Below are 24,424 nucleotides of genomic sequence, written 5' to 3'. Positions count from 1 at the left end.
TTGGATTTGTAGGGGGTGAAGGGAAGTTAAGAGAAACTGAGAGAAGGGAAGGGAGTTCCCTTCCCCTTGGTTACACCCCAATTTGGGGGTAACAAATTTTATAGTATTAGGGGGTGAACCAAGGGGAACTAGGGTGAATTAACTTCACCTCCTAAGTGTTCACAAACAAGATGAATGGAGGTGAATGGTTCCCCTAACTTCCCTTCAACCTCATTCCCCTCAATCCAAACAAACCCTAAGAGCTTGTTTGGATTGAGGGGAATGAGGGTGAAGGGAAGTTAGGGGAACCATTCACCTCCATTCATCTTGTTTGGGAACACTTAGGAGGTGAAGTTAATTCACCCTAGTTCCCCTTGGTTCACCCCCTAATAGTATAAAAATTGTTACCCCTAAATTGGGGTGTAACCAAGGGGAAGGGAATTCCCTTCCCTTCCCTTCCCTCAGTTTTCCTTAACTTCCCTTCACCCCTACAAATCCAAACAGGCCCTAAGGTAATTAAGTACTAATTAGCCAAAGATGGGTGTTGCGTAGCCAGATGATGCTGACTCATTTCCACGCGTCCTCACATCCCTCATCCCTTGAAAATTTCCTTTTTTAAAAAATGGCCTCACCTCCTTGCTTCAGCTGCAACAGCACCAGCACAACGTTTCTCCGTTCAATTTCCATAAATAGCAGCACGATCTGGAGGAGGAGGAGGAGGAGAAACGAGAAGCTCGCTCTCCCCTTCTCTTCTTTCCTTCACCCAAACCCTCAAATTCTTCACCTGCTCCCGTCGAAAATCCGCGAAAACCCCAGGCGCTTCTCTTGTCTTTCTAAAGAGAAGGAGAACGATGCTCTTCGGCGAGAAGAAGAGAAAGCAATGGAGATCCCTAGCAAGGATCTGGTCACCGCCGCGGCCTGTGTCGTCGGCCTCCTCACCGGTTTCAGCGTCGTCCTCTTCAACACTGCTGTAAGCGATTCCAATTTCCTTTCTTTTAGGTGGTTCATTGAGGGGGGAAAAAGAAGAAAATATGAAAATTCTTCGTCCGGTTCCCCAAATACACACTCAAGATCAAATAAAATGATTACTGTTGTGTTTGACGTGGCGTAGTTGAGATCCGTCCTAATTTAATCCAATGATTTATGTTACAAGAAGGTTTTAAAGATCGGGTATCTGGGAAATATCAGACAACCAGAGACCGTATTGGATAGCCGATACCAGTGATATATATATAGTAAATATCGAAGTGTCATATTGGATGATTTTGCATATATAATACCAAGTCCTATAATGTAGTCTAAATATACTTGATGAGATCTAAGCATACAAAAATGTAAATGATATATGTTTAGGAGCACTAACCAACTAACCGGTTGTAGAAACTTACTTAAGGGGGTCCTACTAAAATTTGCTAAAGAACTTCATAGGGCTGTAATTTTTCTTAAAAAAACATTGCAGAACTTTTTTTTGTTGCAACAAACCATATAAAAAGGCACATTCGTCAAAATTTCAGATAAGATTATATCGGCCATGTTGGTGATATATCAAATGGAAATTGCCAAAAAGCAATAAAAGAAATTGAGACATTTTCTCATAAAAAAAGAAGATGAAATTGAGACCATATCATATGATGGCAATTCTTATAAGGATATATCGGCTGATATATCGACTATATTGCGGATATTTACACAATGTTTATGTATTAATATTTCACTTGTATTCACTCGGCCTCCCTTAAATGTTTCAAGTGAGGTTGAATAGGGTTGCAAGCTTTTTTTCGAGAATTAAATACAATCACAGAATTATGCAACAGAAAATAAATAAAGTGTAAGCAACCACAAGCACAAGCACCCGAGGCTTTTATAATGTTTCGGATAAATCCTAAATCCACTCTTCCTCCTTGTCATGAGGGCCTTCCTCTCTAGTATGAAGGAATTTTGGATCACAAACCAATCCAGTAAGAAGTTACAAGACCGTATGCTAGGTTCACCCTAATCTAGTCATCTCTGCCAAAGATCCTACCATTCAAGTGTAACCCTAGCCCTACCTAGCATCCCCAATTCCTCAATTAACACAGGCTTGAGTATGCTTTACAAAATCGACCTATCACACGATCGTAAATGAAGTGTATTACTAAAAACAATGATATCGATTAAGCACAACTAGAAAGATCTTATAGCCCTTTCATTGCAATCGTTTTCCAAAAGATTCAAATTGTAGATCTGAAAGAATGATGTAAATGCAGTGCTAGGGCTGGTTGCACTCCACAAAGAACACAATCTGATGTGATAGCTTGCTCAGAGGATGTAGCAAAATTGCAAGAGGTGACGGTGGAAGAGATCTCCTTCAAAACATAGAAAGCCTCATTTTCTCTCTCACAATAGGACTTTCTAATTTATGCAATTCTCTCCTCTCATTTATAGGAAAACAGTCCTAGAGATGCATATATAGCTGTCCCAATCAACGGTTCGCATTGCATCTCATAAATCAGATCAATACTGTAGAAAATCAACGATCAGACGGCTGAAATTTCGGCCCAGTTGACTGATTTTGACCCTATAAAAATTTTGTTGCTACCTTTGTGTTTTCAGTCAATCTGCCATTCACTTCCAGCTGCCTCATTCCAGATCCAATCATCTACTTTTTTTCAGCCGTCTAATTTAAATCTTGTAACAATTGATCTAATGTCACTACAATTTCAGTCGTCTGCTCTTGATTCCAGCCATTTGGGCTAGACGTCTGGATCAGTTTTCAATCATCTGATTTCTACCTTCAGTCTATGCATGATTTCAGCCATCTTGTGCATGTATTCAGCAGTCTCCTCTGAGGTTCCAGTGGCTGAAACACCATTTTCCAGCTGTTCACAAGTACTGCAACTTTGTCTTCTTGCCATCTTTTCCTCTCGCCTTCACTTGACTTCATGTACGTATTTATGGGTATTTGTACACTTTCACAACCTACACAATACAATTCGAAACATGTTAAAAACTTATAAACGTTTGTTATTGATCAAATCGAGTCAGTTGCATAAACACGATCCCGACAATATTTTGGTTTTTTCCTGAGATAAACAGTGTGACTGAGTGTCCTTCTGTTTCATTAATAAGTATTTAACGAAACAACCCAAACGGTTACAAACATATAAATAGAAAACTCATAAAAGAGCCCCATACAACAGTTGTACTCAAAATGAACAGAGAAACAAAACAAACAGACAGACAAAAAGACTTACATATGGGCTGAAAATAGGGAGATTTCTCGACTCTGCGCTCTAGTCCCCTTGACTATAGTCAGTATCGATCCAAACTGAGATAATGATTTCTCATCTTTTAAACAATTTATGTTGACCTGCCATTTTAACACTCTGCTCTAGGCAAATGCGATATTGGTCAAAATTGTCAGCATACTTCCTTTTTTAGCCAGATAACTCTTATCTATTTGCATCATGGCCCCTTGCCTTTTGTTATTACCGATCAAAACTTTAGGCCCTTCTTTTGTCAGAGTTCTAACAATATTCCTAATTTGATTAAAACTTTCTCGATCCAACATCTTAACCCCCTTAGCTTTCATCTGTGTGGATCTAGACTAAGAACCCTCCTTTTCTCAGTCAATAAATTCGATCGACCAGTCTCGCCCTCTCATTATTAATGACAATCACTTAAATTATGACATTTATTCCAACAGAAACCTTGTGTTCTACTTGGATGTCTTATTTGATCTCATCTGATGTCTCTCAATAGTTTTCACCACTGGACTAGGAGTAACCCATCTCAAGCCCTTGCAGACATGTACATGCAATTGTAAATCCCCTCAAAAAAAAAAGTTGTAGTTACCAAAGAAAAGAAGGAAAATAATATCGACAAGAGTAATAGATTGTGGTTGTTCATTATGGTGAACTTGAGGCTTTGGTTCAATGGCAAGAGCTTTGATTAGGCCATAACCAGAAGCTTTGGTTCTGAATTTTTTTTGTTTTGAGGAGTCAGGAACTGAGAATTTGGGAGTGAATTCCGAATATAATTATCATTGACTAGTGTTTCCAATTAGCTTATTAAGAATTGGATTTGATTTTTTTTTTCTTTGTTTTATTTTGTGGCTCAGAGATGAAGGATACCACCATATAGCGTTGGAAAAGAGTCTTCTCACCATCTAAATATTATATCTTCGAAGCTAATAAATTGATACTACCCTTCATTCTAAAACCACTAGAAAAGGGATACTACTATTACGAAAATTAGGCAGCGGAACATAGATGCTTAGAAACATTTTCACATCAAGTATCAAATGAAAATAATAACAACAACAACTTTCATCAAACCTTTCCCAAAAAGTGACTTTATTATTTTGTTCGAAAGGATACTTATAAAACAAAATATCTTACTAAATCTCCTTAGAAAATTGTAGCCTCTAGCATCAAGTTCCAATAATGCATACCAAAATCTTCCGAATCCATGATATGCAAAGCTCAAAATTCTTGCATTTAACTAGAAAATGACATTTATTTGTCATACCTAGAAACTTAGGGTATGTTTGGCGACTCCTCAAAATGAGGTCAAATTTGATCCTAGTCCATTTGGAGAAAAGTGTGTGTGGAGGATAATACTGGGTCAACATTGGCTTAGTTTTTTTAAGGTCAAAATTGGACTATAAACTGGTTTTGTTTTGGACTCTCTCTCCCCTTGACCAAAACAAAAATATTTTAGTTTAAAACAACACCAGGATCAGTCCTAACCCAATTTTAGGGTGGTTGCCAAACACACCCGTATTCATAAAAAATATTATTTCCTGTACAACCTTTAAATTTTAGTGATGAGAAAGATAATCAAACACAAGCTTAATCTTGACTAGACTTCCAAGAAGTTCATATTTAAATCCATTTTATTTTCTTGGTCCGCGATTTATTACCAGATGTTTACTTGTTGTAAAACATTTTCGTTTAAAAGATATCTTTATGCTAGTCAAAACTTGAGTTCTGCTAATTGATTATTTGCTTAGGTCCATGAGATAAGAGACTTCTTTTGGGATGGATTACCTTCTAGAGGCGCCTCATGGTTGAGGGAAGAGCCCATTGAGGTAGTCTGGCAAAGAGTAATACTTGTACCCGTTTGTGGGGGTGTGATAGTCAGCATCCTGAACACTCTCCGAAGTTATCTTAAAAGCCCATCTAAAGGCATTTCAGAATCCAATGTGAAGAGTGCATTGAGACCATTTTTAAAGGCGCTAGCTGCTTCGATCACACTTGGAACAGGAAACTCTTTGGGTCCTGAAGGACCTAGTGTTGAAATAGGTTCTGCTATAGCCAAAGGTGTTGGCCGTGTATTTCAGTGGACAGGTGGGAAAAACTTATCCCTTATAGCTTCTGGATCAGCAGCTGGAATTTCATCAGGTCAGTTTTCCACCTATCACTTTTTTTTATTATGTAATCCTGATGTTGATATATCTCTGAGCATAAGACATGTTTCAAACTATGTATCATAGGCAAATTATTATGACCTCAAAACAACATACTCATCACACCAACAACAAAAAAATAAATATAAAAATAAAAAGAAACACACACACACACACACACACACACACACACACACACATGGATTCTGAAGTTAACCAGGCTTTCCCTTATTTGACAACTCAGCTATTAGGCTTAAAGAACTCCAACACCAACCAAATAACAGAAATATGTCTGTTGAATTACATGCATCTGGTGAAAATATCTCATACTCCATGCAAAGGTATTTTTAAAGAGGGTTGAAGATGCTATATCATGACATTCCTTGCTGGTCCTGCCACACTAATCTTGTGCTTTAATCACCTGAATACCCTTAATAATTTTTCTTCTGAATTGATGGAAATCAATCATCTTTTTCCACAAGATGGCTGTAAAACATCTTAAGCCTATAAATAATTAAACATTACCTGGTGTAATATGATGCTCTAAACCTTCTTAACTCTTGAGAAGTAGGTGTCAGTGACCTCTCAATTCATATATACGGCAACCAGTGTGATAATCTAGATTATTACGTCTAGGAATGTTGGGAGCAGCCATTCCCAAGCACTAGTTATTAAGTTACCCCGATGCTTCATTTGGGCTCCTGTATCTGCATCCGACACTTCCCTTATCCTTGTCTACGTCCAATAGTCATTGGACGCTTCTTGAATATATACATTCATTTATTCAGACATGTACTTAGTTATGTAATATATGTTTTAGTTTGACATATACTCATGATACGCTTCTTGGACGTATATCTCACAATTGACCTCAAACTTCTGTAATTTGTTGGACTCGGATTGGATTCATTTCAACTTGTACCCAGTTCATAAGAATGATTTAAAGGTTCATTTTGGTATCTAGTTCAAAAACGAGTGATTTTCCAATTTATAATATTCTCAATAAAAGAAACATAAAAATGTTATAGATATTTTATTTATCTTAACATCATAACATGGGAATTACAAAATAATAATCTCATATAAATTATTAATTTTGATATGTGTTTATATACTCGGGTCCTCGTAGCCTATATTTACAAATTTTTCATGTCCGGCAACCGTACCCGTGCAATATTGATTAGTTATGAATCACATGTGATGAAAACTTATGTTTTAACTATCTATGTTGGAGATTTTTAGTAATTAATACTTGAAGTAATTGACTCTCCAAGTATACGGTGTTATAATCATGATACAAGCAGCAAAACTACTTGTCCATGCTAAGGTAGTTGTGGAAGAGAATGACACTATCTGAGCATCCTAAATTGTCAAAACAACTGCTACCTCCTAAACTCCTTGCAGTGCACAGTCATCCTGGATTTAGTGGTGATTAATCTCTTGAGAAGATGGCAGCATGTGGTTTCTTTGACCTTTCACCTTGCAATAATGATTTATATTGGATCCTCCAGCACCTTTGTCACATAGAGTCCTTATATATTAGTTAACTGATTGATCTGTTTTACAGGTTTCAATGCTGCTGTTGCTGGATGCTTTTTTGCTGTAGAATCTGTCCTATGGCCATCTCCAGCGGACTCATCTTCACTGATTACAAATTCAACACCGTTGGTGATCCTCAGTTCAGTCATTGCATCCGTGGTTTCAGAAGTTGGTCTTGGTTCTGATCCAGCATTTACCGTTCCAGAATATGATTTTCGTTCTGCAGGCGGTACAGTCTCTTTATGTCACAAAAATTGATGCCAACAATAGATTTTTATACGGCTTGATTCTTTTTCTTCAGATTGCATTATATTCTTGAGGTTAAAGTTTGATCTTTCTCTTTCAACTTTCTTTCAAGCTTGCGTCTACTATCTACATAATAGCTTATATGTTATCAATTGTCAAAAGGTTCTATGAAATTATTTAAGCCATCGTTCTTATGTGCTACAGAGCTTGACAAAATCTGAAAAACATTTTCAGAACTTCCGTTGTATCTTTTGCTGGGTATTCTGTGTGGGATGGTCTCATTGACCTTATCCTGGTGCACTTCATATGCTCTGAAGCTTGTGGACATTTTTCACAAGGCCACAGGAATAACAAAGGCTGTTTTTCCTGCACTCGGTGGTCTGACTGTTGGTCTGATAGCATTAGCCTATCCTGAGATTTTATACTGGGGCTTTGAAAATGTTGATATTCTACTGGAATCACAACCATTTGTAAATGGACTCCCTGCTTCTATTCTAATTCAGTTAGTTGGGGTGAAAATAATCGCAACATCACTGAGTCGGGCTTCTGGATTGGTCGGAGGCTACTATGCACCATCTCTTTTTATTGGTGCAGCAACTGGCATGGCTTATGGAAAGTTTATTACTTCTGCATTTGTTGGACCCAATCCTTTGTTTACCCTTTCCATATTAGAAGTGGCATCACCTCAAGCATATGGTCTGGTAACCATTTTGTATGAAGCTTCCCATATTTATGATAGTTAATGATATGTCGCTTGCTAAACTTGTATTGTTCTCTCTTTTATATCTCATGGCATTTCTTTTGCTCATTGTTTTAAATATCCCCGACATGGCCCGATATATCCCCCGATATATCCTTTTACAAGGCTTTCCACAACTTATACGGTCTTTAAATATCCTTTACCGCTTTTTGGCTATTTTGAGTGATAGATCCCCGATATGGCCGATATATTAGCCGATATGTGGACCAATATATCTTTTTATATAGCTTGTTGTAAAATAATATACCGTCTTTGGAATTTTTGGGCGAGATATCAAGATTTTCCCATTATATCAAATGGCATTTTGCCCTAAAAAAAGCAGATCGAATGTTGCAACGTTGCTTTGCGCTTTTGTTTGTTTTAGAAGGTTGATTAATGATCCTAAACATTTATTATTCATATTTTGTATGCTTAAATTTCATTACATATGTTGAGATTACATTTTAATGCATTATACTATGTATGCAAACATTCATTATGGCATTCCGATATTTACCACATATCCCCGATATTTCCCCGATATCCGCAATCCGATATGAATTTTGGCCATCCGATATTTTCCCGATATCTGATATTTAAAACCTTGCTTTTGCTTACAGAACTTGATTGGAAGCAATTAAAAAAAGGATATGTTAATAGTTTAACTTAACAGAGGAGATGACCGAGAATAGAATTTAATGGAAGAGTAGGATTCATCTAGCTGACTCCAAAAAATTGGAGGTCAAGGCTTTATGTCAGTATTTGACAGAAAACAACATCAATTGCCCCTTATCTGTGTTCAACAAATAATGCTTAACATGCTAAGTTTACCCAAAAAGCCTCATACATCTCCAGGGGATCACAATATCACATTAACAGTTGAAGTTCTGATACAGATAATTTCAACCAGTATTATGATGAGCTTTGATTATGCCATATGTTATAGTGTTGAACTTTCCACCATTAAATAATTTTTAATCATCTAATGGCAACTTGATCATAGACAAATACACAATAATGATGTTCGTTTTGAGGGTATATTCAGCATAGTGCATGTGCTTCGTTTACATTAGCAGTGCTGTAAGGAACGCAGTAACTTGTTTGCCCTTCAATGCTGAGACGCTCAATGGCCCGAACTCAAACTTATCTCACATAATTGAATTTATTAAAAATTACTTTTGAGTCACTCTGATGACGATATTGTTGAACTAAGAGCATCAACCGAGAATTTTAGTTGAAAACCATCAGAAAAGGTTTATAGGCACCCCACAAATGGCTGATTATCAACATTCAAGTACTGCACCCTCACAGCAATTGATATCATATACATTGGCATACTGTACTTTTCTGCACTTGCAATCATTCACTAAATACTCATTTCTTTTTGACAGGTGGGAATGGCTGCTACTCTCGCTGGTGTATGTCAGGTACCCTTGACATCAGTTCTGCTCCTGTTTGAGCTAACGCATGATTATCGCATAGTTTTACCTCTACTTGGAGCTGTAGGATTATCTTCATGGATCACCTCTAGTCAGAGTAGAAAGAAATCTGAAGGAGAGAAATTAGAGAAAGTTGAGGTTGTTAGTGATGGACAACCTAGAGATCTGTATCAGAGTCAGATATCAACCAATTCTCCAGTCTCTACTGAAGCAGCTGAATCTGATACTACTGATCTGTGTAAACTTGAAAGCTCTCTTTGTTTGTATGATAATGACATTGATACGAGTAGTTTAGCAGAACGGCTTATTGTTGCACAAGCTATGAAAACCAGATATATTACTGTTCTTTTGAGCACCTCAGTGGTGGAAGCAGTCACTTTGATGCTTGTGGAGAAGCAATCTTGCACAATGATAATTGATAGCAACCATTTCCTGTTAGGAATTCTGGAGCTAGAAGATATTCAGGGCTTCATCAGAGTTACCAGAGCACGCGGCATGGGAATTGAGGTAGAACATTGGAATATTTTTTAATTTATTCAATTCTAAAATTTCCTTCCTGTTTACTGGCTAAGGCCCACCTAGGGGCATATTATCTTACTCAAGGAAAACAGTGAAACGGTTGCTGATGACAAAAAAATTTGGTTGACTTGTGAAAGTTAATATATATAAAATAATTATTAGTAATAAAAGAAAAAACTGCAAAATGAGAAAAAGCTTATGTGTCAATTGTCATGTAGGGATACTGTGATACCGATACCTGTATGTTGCTTTCTAGTGATGTTTTGTAGGGTAATGGGTAGTCTCATTACAGTCACAGAGAGTCTCAGAAAAAGGTAAGACTTATGTTTCTATAAGGAAAGATGATATTGGTACATGAGCGGTCTAGAAACAAGAGCAGAGGATTATGCAATAAGAATCAGTGTTTTAAGGGTGATGTCTGATGAAAGCAGCTTTTTATGCCTTCTTCGAGGAGATAACACCTCGCCGTTGTAGATGAGTCAGCCTGGTATATTTATTACATATACACCCTGTTAAGTATTATCATTGAACTATCTGATGATGCTATGTGGGAATTATAGGGGCAGACTTTGCTGACAAAGGGCCTAAAAATCAGCAGAAGAAAAGTACAGTTTTAGCTGGACATGTATAAAGATGAGGACTTATTAGAGCAAATAGCCCACTGATACCTCATATTGTCAACCTATCATTTCTTTCTACGTCATAGGCTATCATTGAGGTTTATAATCTCTTCTAACATCAGTCTTGATATAGTAGACCAAATTCATTGAGTATCCAGGACATCTTGCAGTGAGGATATTCCAAAGAATGTGCAAGATGATAGTAACGTCCTACAGATGCAATAAGATGAGTTGTAAAAAGTATGTCATGCATACTATGTGGAGATTATGTTGCTGCAAAGGGTATCAAAAATATAAGATTATAGTTGTAAAGATGAGAATGCTTAGGCATGTGCAAAGAAAAATCAAACATGATTAAATTTTCCTGTGAAGACTAGAATCAATTTTTAGAATTACATACAACTTGACGGATCTGAAAGATGTTAAAAAACACAATAACTAAAATCAATGTTGAAAAAAAGCCATTACGTAACTCCTTATTTCTTGTATGTAATTCGTTATTTCACGTTATGTAACATACCAAACCTTAAACATTGCGTAACAGTTTGGTATAACTCGAACACATCGTAACTTTATGCTATTACAATATAGTGAACACTATTTTAGTGTAATGTATGTTATTTGAATGTGAGATGTGTTATTTTGGTATAACTTATAGTAGAGAGTGGGGATTATTTTCTTTCTTTGCTTTGTTTAGGACTTGAAGTAGTTAAGTATTTTTCAATTGTTTGTTAAGTCTTGATAGCTTCCGCTTCCTTCATTTTCGTGATACATATTTGTTGACATCATTATGCTTGTGATAATGAACATATTATTTGTTTAGAAGAAAGTAAATATGAAATTATAAACAAGATATGCATATTTTTAATAATATGTTGAACATTTTTTGTCGTACTGTGAAGTAAATTAGTATAGCTTGCACTTTTATTAATTTTTCTTTTGTTGAAATTGTGTTACTATTTATCAACGTCATTATGGACATTCGTATATTTATATTGATTTAAAAAATAACAAAGCACGTAACCTACATTATATGTTACGTTAAATGCGCTTTAGGAAGAGAGCAGGCCTTACATTATATGTATTGTCATTTTCAACATTGGATAAAATAGCAGTTTAGGCGGAAGAATTTTTAGCATTAGCTTTGCAAGGTACTATTCAAAATCAGCTGCAGAAGGAATCTGAAGGGGAACCAAGAGGTGGTAGAAGATTCATTTGTTAGCGTCAGTGCAGGGCATAAGGAGACTTTGGCATTGAAACATACAAATGAATCCATCACAGACTGGGAGTTTCTCAGTGCTGTTTATTATTTACAGATTATGATCTCCTTAGATTGCTATAATTGGAAACAGTGTTTCCAGATTTGTCTCACGCTTGTGTTTTTGAGGGGTATTTTGGTCACAATTTTGAGCTGCATGCAGTTGGAAGGGGCAGACTTAATCAGATTGATATCGTGGGTCGTAATGGTCACATTTCTGGGATCATTTCAATAGTTATGCATGTAATATGTGAGTTCATATAGACAAAAAGACACGGTACATAAGTACATTACACTTGAAGATGTGCACAAGTGAGGATTATGAAAAGGAAACTTTCTTTCTCAAAAATACTTTATTAAAACCATGATCACAATATTGAATAGTCAAAGTTGAAACTCCAAACTGGATGTGTAAGTGACAAAAAAAACTACAAATTGGATATATTGATATATTAATAAATGGCTGAATACTAGCAATTAAATACAGCAAGAGATCACATTGGATTAGCTACTCGATAGCTCTCTTACTGTCTTGGGTCTCTAGTTTTGTCAGTGAAGAATGTACATAATTGGATACAAACTGGATCGTGGTTCAAGGGGGTGGAATCAATTATGTGACATTGTTTGAAACTTAGTTTAATATATAATAAAACAAGCCTTGTTTGAAATAAAAGCCTGATTCATCTAGGGCAAATTCCAATTAAAAGTTCTATTTTTCTTGGAGAATTCAACATCATAAGGTCTATATATGTATAGTACTTAGTTTCATAACATTTTCCTTGTTATAAAATTTCAATACCTTTCTTTGGTCAATTTAGCATCCACATTTTCCTCCCTTAAAAAATGTGAAGCACATTACTTACAGAATGCCATATCCAAATTTCTTGCAGTTGACAACTGGCTTAAAGTTCGCCCGGTATTTCCCAGGAGCCACCAAGTACACTCCTCCATAACCCATCCCGTCATCGATGAATAACGTTTAAATGCTAATCATTCTCTGAAAATTAATTTAATGCTAGTTGCCGCTTTATATTAAGTTAAAACATTACAATCATAAAGCTAGAAAGGTGACAATTTGACAATATGATGTACACTCGCAGAAGTGAAACCGTTACCACCCACACAGGAACATTATCCTCCTCTTTGTTTATTTAATGAAAAAGCTGTTACAGTGAGCATACCAAATTCTTTGGAAGGGAAAGAATTTTGTAGAAGTCAAATAAGCTGGAATTCAATTCCTTGAGATATTAATTGCTGATATATGTTGGTGTACAAAAGAAACAAAAACATGTGTTTTTCTAGGAATTATGAGAAGTATATGTCTTTGTATGGAAGAAAGCAACAAATGTGTTTAGTTATGTTGTATATTGTTGTAAAGCATTTACTTAGTTTTCATTTTCTTTCCTCTTTTTTAGATAACATAAGCTTTCGTGGTTTCAAATGAAAAAATGGTGTTAGTTCTCTCAGGCTAAAAAGATGTCTAGAGAACAGTACTCTAGGAAATTGTCAATTGAAGTTAGAATTTCACGCCCATCTTCTAGCCCTCTAGTAGATTCTACCATTTGAAAATGTTTGAATGCCCTACATACACCTAACCTGATTTCCTAAAAATGTGGTTGAAGCATGTACAAACTGCGTAGTAGACCTTTTCTTCTTCATGAAACAGATGTTTTCTTCTAGAGATGGTGCTGCAAGAATCTTATATGCAGGGAAGACTTTCTAAAGCAATTTTTTTTCTTCAATACAATTTACTCATTTTCTGGTATTATATGTTGATCCCTGTGAGTTTCATTTTATAACTGCTTCTGACAGGCACAATCTCACGACAACATGAGCCAATTTTTGATTTGACAATTGGTCTGATTTTCTGTGCCTGTGACTTAAAATGAGCTTCTCCTATTAGGAAATAAAGCAGAATTATATAACACTTGCCATTTACAGAAACATAATGACACTACTTTCGTTGAATTCTCTTATTCTCAACTTGCAAATTTTTTTTTTTTTTTTCAGGTAGACAAGATAGTTGTATCTGATATCTGTCACGTGCAAGGAAATAAGTGTCAGGTGTGGACTGCAACACCAGATATGACACTTCTTGCTGCTAAAAAGATCATGGATTCACATGGAGTGAATCAGCTTCCCGTGATTTCAGATCATAACGACAGGCATTTAATTGGGCTCTTAGACAAGGAGTGTATCAACATTGCTTGCAGGTAAAATTCTATCAAATATTAACGCCTTTTTTTCTTTTTTGCATTATACTTCATCAACAAACAATTAACCTTACAACAATTCAATATGCACACACAGATTTATCGGCAAGGCACTGACGCTTGTGTGATTTATTTTTAGGTAAATTTCACATAACTACCATGAATTTTGGGAACTTTTGCACAAAACCACCATTCAACTTCTTTTATTAGAGAAACCTACCATGAACGTCCGAAACTGCAGAAAATTATTAGAGAAAAACCACCATACAACTTCTTTTATTAGAGAAAACTACCATGAACGTTCGAAACTGCAGAAAATTACCATGAGCTATGAGACTATGAGTAATTATTGCCAATGGCATTATGTCTTGGATAAAGGTCAACTGCTCTTATTTCTTATATAACCACAAAATTCATAGAAAAGATGCGTTATAAGTAAATGAGGGAAGATTTGACCGAAACATGTCATGTGAAAAGTGTGGCGTACTTACCCCAACCATCGTCAGGCATGGTAGTTAACTAAAAAGTGTTCCGGCTAGTTTTATCTAATTAAAGAAATCATGATAGAGTATGCGGGACACGCCCTAAAGTTCATGGATACTTGTGAAATACTCCCCCTGCTCGTCGGCCCCTCCCCCTCCCCCCCCCCCTTTTTTTCTGTGATTTGTGTACGCCAACAGATGACTAGAAGCAGACCTTATTCCATATGGGCTTAATATGTCTTTGTTTCTTCTTTGTTCTCTTTTTCCTGCTGAGGGTCAAGAAGCTGTGCTGGGCAACGACAAGAATTTCTCAGCCCATCCTCCATGATGAGAAAACCAGGGTCCTCCTCGTAAGATACGGAATAAAATTATGTTTGCAGCTTTCCATATATTTCCTTATTGGAGATGCCACCCAAGCTAAGATTCAGAATTTAGCTAGTGGTCACTGGTCAGTATACAGATGTGGCTGGCAATTTACGCTTCTCCTAGCATAATTTTGCATTGTGATCATTATTGATCCTTGCATATTTAAACTGCTCAAGATTTGTCAGTTGCAAGGCAGTATATGATTAAAGTATCACTTATTAATTCACATGATCTTACTACTCTGCTGAGAAATAATATTGACAGGCCCCACAGGGACAAGTAGATACAAACACTCTTCTTCGATGTTCCGAGGCCCTCAGTATCAACTTTACAGTAACTACTTCATCCCAGATTTTGATTTAATATTTCCTTAATTCAAGGATCTTATATTTTCTTACATTGAGGTTAAATTATTGATTATTGGCTGGTCCTGCTGGGTCTGTTCGCATTCTTAATCAGAGTTTATTGTAAAGGTGGGCTTAAGTCAACTCTGGAAATGCTTCTTACTTGCAAATTGTGTAGACCTGGATCGTGCCTTGTTAAATAGTGCAGTTATACTATGAGATAAAAGGAATGTATTCACATGTACCTTGCTGGCTCTTTGTTTTAAGTCTCTTGGCACTCATGTCATGTGTTAAGTCAGTTTCAGGGGTGGCATGTGAGGGCTGTTCAGTTTTTTTTATTTTGGACCACCGAAACAATATCTTTCTCTGATGTATGTTTCCATGTACCAATTTCAGGATCCATTGCGGGCATAAGCGCACAGGTTTTGTGTTCTCATGCATGCTTATCTTCTGAACGTAGTTAAGGATGTGCGATTAATAACTTAAATCACAGTTTTTATGTTTTTAGCTCCCTATTGTAGTTGTTGTTGGTGTATAAGATTATCCTCTCGATCCTCACTACAATTTCGGAGTTTTATTGCAATGAAAAGGACTTAGAGATGTACTACAATAATGTAGATTCAAAATCTATTAAACACTCTACGTGTTTAGGGTGGATTTATTTTTTATTTTTTCAAATCGCTACTTAAAACAGTCCTCACGTTTTGGTCTATCAGAAGAGTATGTTAGACATAAAACCAAGGATTAATTGCATTCGTGTATTCTGAGGTATATTGTAATTGTATAGATGATCTTAGAGTTTGTATGTATGTCTATACGAATAACTCTGAGATTACTAATTATGATCACAAATCAGTTTATTTCCCCCCCTCTCCTCTGGCTAACCTGAAGTCTAGTTTAGTGTTGTTGGGCATGGTTAGGATTATAGTAGAGATTACTGAAAGTTTCATTGTTATAACCCTGAGCATAATTGTAACTTTTATCGTAACCCTAACTCTTATCCTACCCTAACTTTAGCCCTAATTCTGACCAACATCCAACAATAACTCCATGCCAGCACCCAAAAAAAAAAAAAAAAAAAAAAGGAAGGGTGTAGACCTGTTGTCAAACTCCAGGATCACCCACGTCAACAGCAATCGATGATCTCAGATTAACCAGCGTACATTTGCAGACTCTAGGGTCCTCTGAGACCATTTTCTCAGGTGTACCAAAATGTAATTAATACTAAAATTTACCCTTCATGAAACTGCACGTGATGCGCCCTCGCCTGTGGCCAAAATTGAGACGACGTGTTCGTATAAAAAAATATCCACGCAAACTCTAGATTACTTTGACCGTAACGGTGTCTTGCACCGTGCGATGCGCGTAGAATATGTCATTCCACTTGGGAAGCCAAGCCGCCTTCTTTAGGGATCCAATTAGCTTTCATGCTCCTCCTCCGACTCTTCATCTCTTAATCAAACTTTCTTCCACCAACAAACAAACGCCCCCCGCGGGTCCGTTTGTTTTGATTTTTTTTTTTGAAGAGGAAAGTCTATCAAAACTGTCAGTTTTGATAGGCGTTCTTGTAAAAACGTCTTTTTTAGAGACGTTTTTGCAAGAAAACCTGTCAAAACTGACAGTTTTTGTCAGTTTTGACAGTTTTCACACCACTTTACTCTTAGGGGCTGTTTGGTTGTTGTTGGTAAAGTTGTGTATTTATGACACAACTTGGAAAGTTGTTGTCCACCTCATCAATTTTACTTTTATACTTTTCTTTGTTTGTTTTTTATTCCATTGGAATCATAAATTGCTTGTTTGGTTTGTAAATGTAGCTTTAATTATTTGTTTGGAAAGTGTAAAAAGTGGTCCCTACTCAAATGATCATATTGGTTAGAATTATTTTTTATTATTTTTTCCTGACTTCAATGTCAGCTTTCTCCTAAAATCATGTCTTTTTTTTTATGAAATCACTTTACAAGCCACATCAACATATAAAATCACTTTACACTATTTTTCACAACTACAAACAAACAATTAAAAGTGATGAAAGCTGATATTGAGGCCCACTTTTTTACACTTTCCATCCTTTTACATGGTAAAAACATACAACCAAACAGCCCCTTAAAAAAAAATTAAAACAAACAGGCCCTAATAAGTAGCCAAGGGTAGGGCCCGTTTCCCACCGACTTTGTAATTGCCCTTCCGGGAAGGCCCAACCCTAGGCACGGATTCAGAAGCAAGTAAGGCGACTGAAAAGGTGAGGGGGGGGGGGGGGGGGGGGGAATAAATCTCAAGGTCAATTATTTATTATCATCATCGCCACCAACAGAAGGAAGGGCAACATAAGACCCAGAGGATCATTCTAAAAATGGGCATGAGGATGGATGACGTGGCGAGGCGAAGGTCCTCTGATCATTGCCGGGGGCCAAAGAGCTATCGCAGGCTGAGTTGGCTCCCACCGAGAGCGTACGTGCTCATGATGACCGATGAGCATGAGCGTCTGTGGTTACTTTTTTAGGAGGATATCCGCTTTTAAGTAATTTTTGTTACCAAAGACCCGGCAGTGACTACTATTGGAGTATTGGAGAAAATGATGACTCATCTAATCAATATTTGATCATTATACACTGGATCCCTTTTTAATGATTTATCATTTATTGACAGTCATCAATTTGTCTCGGGTACAAATTTAAGAAAAAAAAAAACTACGGAATTTATCGAAGACACTCGCGTAAGAATGAATTGCGAGTCGCTGATTTCATGCGATTGGTTAGGGACTGTTTGTTTCATTTTTTTTTTGAAGGAGAAAGTTAGAGGAAAGCTGCCAAATCTGACAAAAATTGTCAGTTAAAAGAGGCGTTTTTGCAAGAAAGCCTGTCAAAACAGACAGTTTTTGTCAGATTTGGCAGGCTTTCCCCTTCCCATTTTTGCAAACAAACAGTCCCTAAAGAAGTTAATTCTCTCTTGCAGATTGAAGGATCCAAACAATTTTCACAGGTTTACTCCAACAAACTGCCAGCATGCGCAATTTTTTTCCACCCCTCCACGCTCACACTTCTGCTCTCTGGATTCCGACAAAAGCAAAGAAAATAAACTTGTACAGCTCACAAGGATAAAAGACAAAAAGTAAGTCATATCAACAGCCTGTAAAGATCTCAACGGCCCCCATACAACCAGATTCGCTGCATGAACGTATGAGAGAGACGTCCAAAAACACCAACTGCAAAGATTCAATCCCCTGCAAAACCTGGGCTGGGCAACACGGCCCGGAAAGTACAAAACTAAAGACGAGAGGCCGAGACAAAAGATGCGGGCACAAAATCTCAAATGTCTTTCCCTTGTAGGTAAAATAAACATAAATAATTGCACATTTCTTCTGATAAAATACAACAACAAGAACAAGAGAACTATTATCAAAGGCCAACTCACAACTGTATCTCAAGGGAACTCCATCTAATAGATTTCCCTTTCATACACAAACATTTCTCTTAGTAATTTTTTTTTTTTTTTTGGGTTCCTTTTTTCTGTTTACCGCAACGTATATCACTACAAATAGCAACAATGAACAAACCCGAGAATTAATGGGCGAGCAATGACGACTAACTGTAACACTATATAGCCTTCCTCATCATGTTCATATAGCAGGGAAGGAAGTTACCTGCCTTATTGTGAAGAATTTGATACAGAGATCAACTGCAATAGAAGTACAATGAACAACGTTGACCCGTCCTCTCCCAGTTCATCCAACTAATAAAGAATTTAACGAAAGCATCACACAAACCGTGCCTTTCTTCTATCTACAACAATGAGGTGTTTGATCACAAACTTGGGGGGAATTTCGAATGGTAGCAATACCTTTCCCTTTGTAGTGATAATGAAGCATCACCTGTAATCTTTTCAACTGTCGAAATGTCTACAACCTGTGATTCATCAGTTACAGTCCAATCCGCACTCTTCGAGAAGAGGACCATCGGATTTTGCCAAGAAAGGATCGATTCGAACCCATAAGAGGGAGAAGATGGAGGCAAGGAGAATGGACCAGACAATAATAATGGTGGGTGTCCTGTTTTGTCTCCCAACAAGACCTTTAAGAAAAGGATAGAGATGGACTATCACCCAAAATGCGAAGAAGAGCTTGCCAAACAATGGTCCCCATGATTCATATCCGTTGTTGATGGCATTTGATACTCCAGCAACAACACCAATGATGTTAACTATAAGCAGTGTTGTAGGTGGAATAAGCAATGTGGTCCACTTGAATGTGTAAAGCTCGGAAAACTCTCCATCATCACCGCCCTTGGATGTAACCGTGAAGTTGGTATCAATACCTGCTAGGACTTTCAATAGACCTTGAAATAGCGCAAAGAGATGAGAGGAAACACCTCCAATAACCCAAAACTGCTCATTTCTCCACCAGTCATCAATGCCGATCCCACTCCATCTCATTTCCAAAATACTTGTCGCGAAGATGCAAATGAAGAGTGACATAAACCACAAGCTAGCGACATTGCTTAGCTGCAAGTAGATAACAAAAGTTTAAGAGTAGGCACAACAAAAAAAAAAAAAAAAAAAAAAAGTGCAACAAAAAAAAAAAAAAAAAAAAACAAGTTAGAAGTGGGCCAAGTGGCATATATTTTTGGGTTAATTGCAGATACACCCGTGTATCATGGAGGTGTAGCCACTTATATACCTAGGCTATTTTATTAGCATCTACACAGCCTTATTTGCAAGCTACTTTTTGGCCCTCAATTTAAAGGACAACGTAATATTTATAAAATTAAATTCAAGGCAAAAGGTAGTTTATCACGTGATTCCTACTTGAAGGGTGTAAACACTAGTAAATAATTTAGGAAGATATAAGTGGCTGCACCTCTACAGTACAGGGTATATCTGCAATTAAGCCTATTTTTTATTTGAAAAAACAAAGTGAAAATTCATACCTCTGGGGTGATAAATTTCCCAGTAAGCAAGCACACAGCAGGCAAAGTACAATAAGCCAAGAGCGGAATGGATGTCAATGGATACACGACTGAGTTTATGTATGAAAATCTCTCCAAAAATTTTAAACCACCTCCATACCCATACCAAAGGGGACAATGTCTACTCAAGAAAATTTCCACAGAACCAAGGGCCCACCGAAGAACCTGATTAAGACGATCAGAAAGATTGAGTGGTGCAGAACCTTTGAATGCAGGCCTCGATGGTATACAATAGATTGAGCGCCATCCATGGCAATGCATCTTAAAACCAGTCAAAATATCTTCTGTCACTGATCCATAGATCCAACCAACCTAAAAGAGACAACATAAGTTTTATTATGATAACACGATGTGGCAGATGATTCAATATATGAGAAGGATTCTATTTGAAATTTGTACCTCCTTTCCCCAATCTGTCTTTTCTTCATAACCACAACTAATGACATGAATGGCTTCTTTTAATAATGATGCTGGAGTAGCACTTTTCAGTGTTCCACCGTTCTCGAGCAAAGTAGATGCAACAAAAACAGGAGATTGGCCGAACTTCTTCTCCAACTTTGTCTCAGACATCAGTGTCGCCTTCTCACTCTCAATCCCTATTTACACAATATAACTCAATTAATGATAAATTCATGGTGTTATTGATCAATGAATATTGATGGTGTTATTGATCAGTGAATAGAATGATACTTCACCTTCAATGCCCTCTTCTATGCCTTCCAAAGCAAACACAGGTGCTTCTCCCCTCTTTGAGTTTTTCTTTTTGTTTTCACTCTTCGCTTTTGTTGTCCTTTTCTTCTTCCTTCCAGAACAACATCCACAACAGCACCATTTTGGCAAGCAGTTGCAAGTCCTTGTGGGTGGCTTCTTTGTCTTTGGAGCATCATAACCATAAAGAGCATGCCTTCTAAAAACACACCCAGTTCCAACATAAATGGGCCCTTGAATACCATCCAAACCTTTCATATTTATCTGCATTAGAATGCTTGATATCAGTTTTAATGAGATTAAAACTATAGGGCATATTCTACTTCCTGATTATTATTATTTTCCTACTTACATCGAAAAATACAACATTTCGGTTAGCATATCGATCATGTCGATCAATACCATCGAATCTCTGTGGAAATTGCACATAGCAAACTTTCTTGCCTACTAGTGGATCCATCATGAAGCACATTGCTTCTCGGATTGCCTTGCTATTATTGATGTAATGATCACAATCCAAGTTCAACAGGTAAGGTGCATTTGTGAGTACAGCAGACACTCGAACCTATCAAAACCAAACAAAAGTTAATACCATCACATCAATCTCAAAATACAAAATTTTGCTCAAGAGGTTCCTTTTTTACCAGAGCATTCATAGCACCCGCCTTCTTGTGGTGATTGAAGCCAGGCCTCTTTTCTCTAGATACATAAACCAACCGCGGTAGTTCATTTCCTTCAGTATCATGCCCTCCACTTTGACCCAGAAAAACCTAATAGTTGAGATCACAACAGTTTGCCTCAATTTTCGAGCTCGAGAATGGAAAACAAGTTTATTATTCTTTATAATAATAAATGCTAGAATACTTATATGGCAGACCTGAATCATGCCAGGATGATCTCGGACATTATTCCCTGGCCATGGTGTCCCATCCTGCATTGTCCACCCTTCTTCCGGAACCTTCTGAGCTTTTGCTACCAAAGCATTGATCCGAACTTTGAACTCTTCATATTCTCTCTAGAAAAAGGAGAAAATTAATTTTGTTAGAATAGACACAGATTCTTCTAATAAGAACTTTTTTAGGAATTTTTTTTTTTTTGAGTATATACCTTCATTGCTCTCCGTTCCTTAACAAATGAAGGCAACACCTTATCTTTCAGATAGTCTATCTTTTGCTGGAAATACCACTCGGGTGCACGTGGCTCAATACTAAATTTCTTGCAAAATGGAACCCATTTCTTAGCAAATTCAGATGTTTCTGATAACGCTTCGAAAGTCAACATTGCAGCACCATCATCAGAAACATAGCAGGAGACCTTGTCTACTGGATAATCAACTGCGAGAATGGAAAGGACAGTGTTTGCTGTGACTAGCGGTGGTTCCTTTAAAGGATCAACAGTACTCACAAACAAGTCGACTGCAGCGAGTTGAGAAGGTCGCCCTTCCTTATCATACCTAAAAGAAAAGAAAATGGACCTTAAGAACGTAGTTCAATGGTGAAAGAAGCAAAGCATACAAATTGTTATGTCAAATTTTACCGACCTCAAGTTCAATCGATCAAGATAAGTTTCCCTTTCAATTGGTAGCCACTTTGGAAATTGATCGAGAATCCATGACATCGCAAACCAAATCTCACAGATGACTGATATAAGCCACAATGCAAATGCATCAGGCACTGGATGTGTAATTCGGTAGTGGAAGAAGAACCCAAGAACAACAAGTCGAATTATGATGATCATTCTGTATGGATTAAGTTGACTAGAAGGAAGAGGCAGCTTTCTTGACAGTGGTTGTCTGGCTTCATCCATTCTGGTTCAAACAAGTCAGATACAATTCAGCAAGAAAGAACAAGTACTAACTAATGCCACTAATCTATCAGAAAAACTACACATGCCTGAACAGCATACAGCTCAAAAGAATATAAACAGCACAGTGATTTTCTGTATTTAGATAAACAGATTTTCATAAAGAAGGCCAAAGACTTGATAGCGCATATATGACCAGGTTAGAGAACTAAACAAGTTCTACAATCTATCGCATTTTAATGATAACCAGAAAAGCATGTTCCAATTCTAGTTGTTTCTTAATGCTAATAGCGGTGTGGGCGTCTTTTGATTCAGTGTTATGGATACTAAAATATTCCCGGCATGCTTATCAACCTGATCACCAAGTTATCCAGAATTTATTTACCATCTTAATGTCTGAACAAACAAGGACTTGTCTCAAGAAAACATCGCCTTTAAATGCACCTGATTTATGACCCTCTGGCCTTGTTTAGTAACAAGAATTAACTTAAGGGTCAGTGTTACTTCTATAGCTAAAGCAAAGAAGTAATGCAGGAGTTGATGTGTGGGAGTTAAAGGGTAATATTTACGTTCATTGAAAATATTTCTACAAATACACTTCTATTTATGGGGGAGAACCTTGAGTTATAATTCCACCTTTTCAGTGAAATTATCCTAGCTATTGAAGGGGCATTAAACTTCTCTTTATCCACTTCTAGAATTGCTCAATTTACACGTTAACACTTCTAGCCAGAGAGGACCCAACTTCATTAACATATCATAAATAACTTCCCCGGAGAAAAATAAATTCGAATGCTACATACGATCTTGATGTTCTAGCTTGAAATAAATGAATTACTGATGACATTAACACGAGGGGATTCTGATAAATGTACTAAATTTTACGACAATAAAGAGACAATTTGGGTCTTACAGAGGCAGATCAGGCCCATCTCCATCGTTATCCCAATCTTTACCACCATTCTCATTCCTCGTCACCTGCAGCTTCTCCTGCTTCTGCTTCCAACTCTCCATTCTCTCCTTCCACGCCACACTCCCGTAACCATAAGCTGCAAGGTCCTTAGAAGGGTCCATGGATCTACGAGGCACTGCAATAAAAAAAATAATTTCCCTCGAACCTCTATCAACATTCCTCAGAAACTTTAAATGATCGAATTGCGACAATAGATCCAAGTACCTGGAATACTCTGATCGGAAAAGGGCAACGGGTGGATCCTCTTCCCTCCGCCACCACCGAATGACGGAACCAGCGCATGCTGCTCCGGTGGAATATCATCAACCTACAACAAAATCAAAACAAAAATCAATCTCACAAACAAAACCCAAATTCAAGAAACAAGAACAAGAACCAGTTCATCTCTGAATTACCATCTGGCCATTGGTCAGCAGGGGGACGTTGGGCAAAGTATGAACCATCTGGGGCATATCAAGATCCCCTCCACGCCCGTAGCTCATGTGCCCGGGCATCATGAACTCCGACGCCGCGTAATGCCCGTCCTTAAACTCATTCTCAAGATCATCAACATCATCCTCGTCCTCGTCTCCGGCAACCCTGGGGCACCCTGCAACATATATATCAATAAACCGCATCACAGTTTCGCACTTAATAAAAAGACCAGAGCTTGACTGCAGATTGTTGCTTACCCTTGAGCCTCTTGAACCGGGTTTTGCATTGAGGGCAGCTTTGATTCCCCTCTCTTCTCTCATACTCATAGCAACCTCTGCAAATGGGGAAGGCACATTCGTTGCAGGCGACGAAGAGCTCTCCGTCGACAGTGAGCCCGACATCGTCGCCGCAAATCTGGCAAATTTGCCCGCT

General features: G+C 37.4%; 2 protein-coding genes across 2 annotated transcripts in view; one reads left to right on the top strand and one right to left on the bottom strand.

Annotated features, from left to right (window-relative positions):
* On the top strand, positions 582-14,509 carry LOC109843791 (chloride channel protein CLC-e). The gene is made up of 6 exons (XM_020412754.1): positions 582-949; positions 4,973-5,363; positions 6,936-7,136; positions 7,388-7,854; positions 9,284-9,838; positions 13,739-14,509. Exons 1-6 carry the CDS (start codon positions 602-604, stop codon positions 13,943-13,945), a joined length of 2,169 nt encoding a protein of 722 aa, XP_020268343.1. The 5' UTR covers positions 582-601; the 3' UTR covers positions 13,946-14,509.
* LOC109843790 (probable cellulose synthase A catalytic subunit 5 [UDP-forming]) overlaps positions 18,461-24,424 on the bottom strand; it is a 6,388-nt gene continuing 424 nt past the window's right edge. The window contains exons 2-14 of the mRNA XM_020412752.1: positions 24,250-24,424; positions 23,974-24,167; positions 23,783-23,885; positions 23,519-23,693; positions 22,343-22,609; positions 21,910-22,255; positions 21,680-21,817; positions 21,447-21,572; positions 21,155-21,367; positions 20,790-21,066; positions 20,494-20,690; positions 20,056-20,406; positions 18,461-19,630 (exon numbers count right to left, since the gene is read on the bottom strand). The exon at positions 24,250-24,424 is cut by the window's right edge and continues 8 nt beyond it. Of these exons, the coding sequence (XP_020268341.1) occupies positions 19,046-19,630; positions 20,056-20,406; positions 20,494-20,690; positions 20,790-21,066; positions 21,155-21,367; positions 21,447-21,572; positions 21,680-21,817; positions 21,910-22,255; positions 22,343-22,609; positions 23,519-23,693; positions 23,783-23,885; positions 23,974-24,167; positions 24,250-24,424 (3,147 nt within the window). The 3' untranslated portion in view covers positions 18,461-19,045. The remainder of the gene's footprint in view (positions 19,631-20,055; positions 20,407-20,493; positions 20,691-20,789; positions 21,067-21,154; positions 21,368-21,446; positions 21,573-21,679; positions 21,818-21,909; positions 22,256-22,342; positions 22,610-23,518; positions 23,694-23,782; positions 23,886-23,973; positions 24,168-24,249) is intronic.

The sequence above is a fragment of the Asparagus officinalis genome, chromosome 5 (assembly GCF_001876935.1).
Source record: "Asparagus officinalis chromosome 5, Aspof.V1, whole genome shotgun sequence".
Lineage (NCBI taxonomy): Eukaryota > Viridiplantae > Streptophyta > Magnoliopsida > Asparagales > Asparagaceae > Asparagus > Asparagus officinalis.
This window is presented reverse-complemented; position numbering and strand designations above follow the sequence as displayed.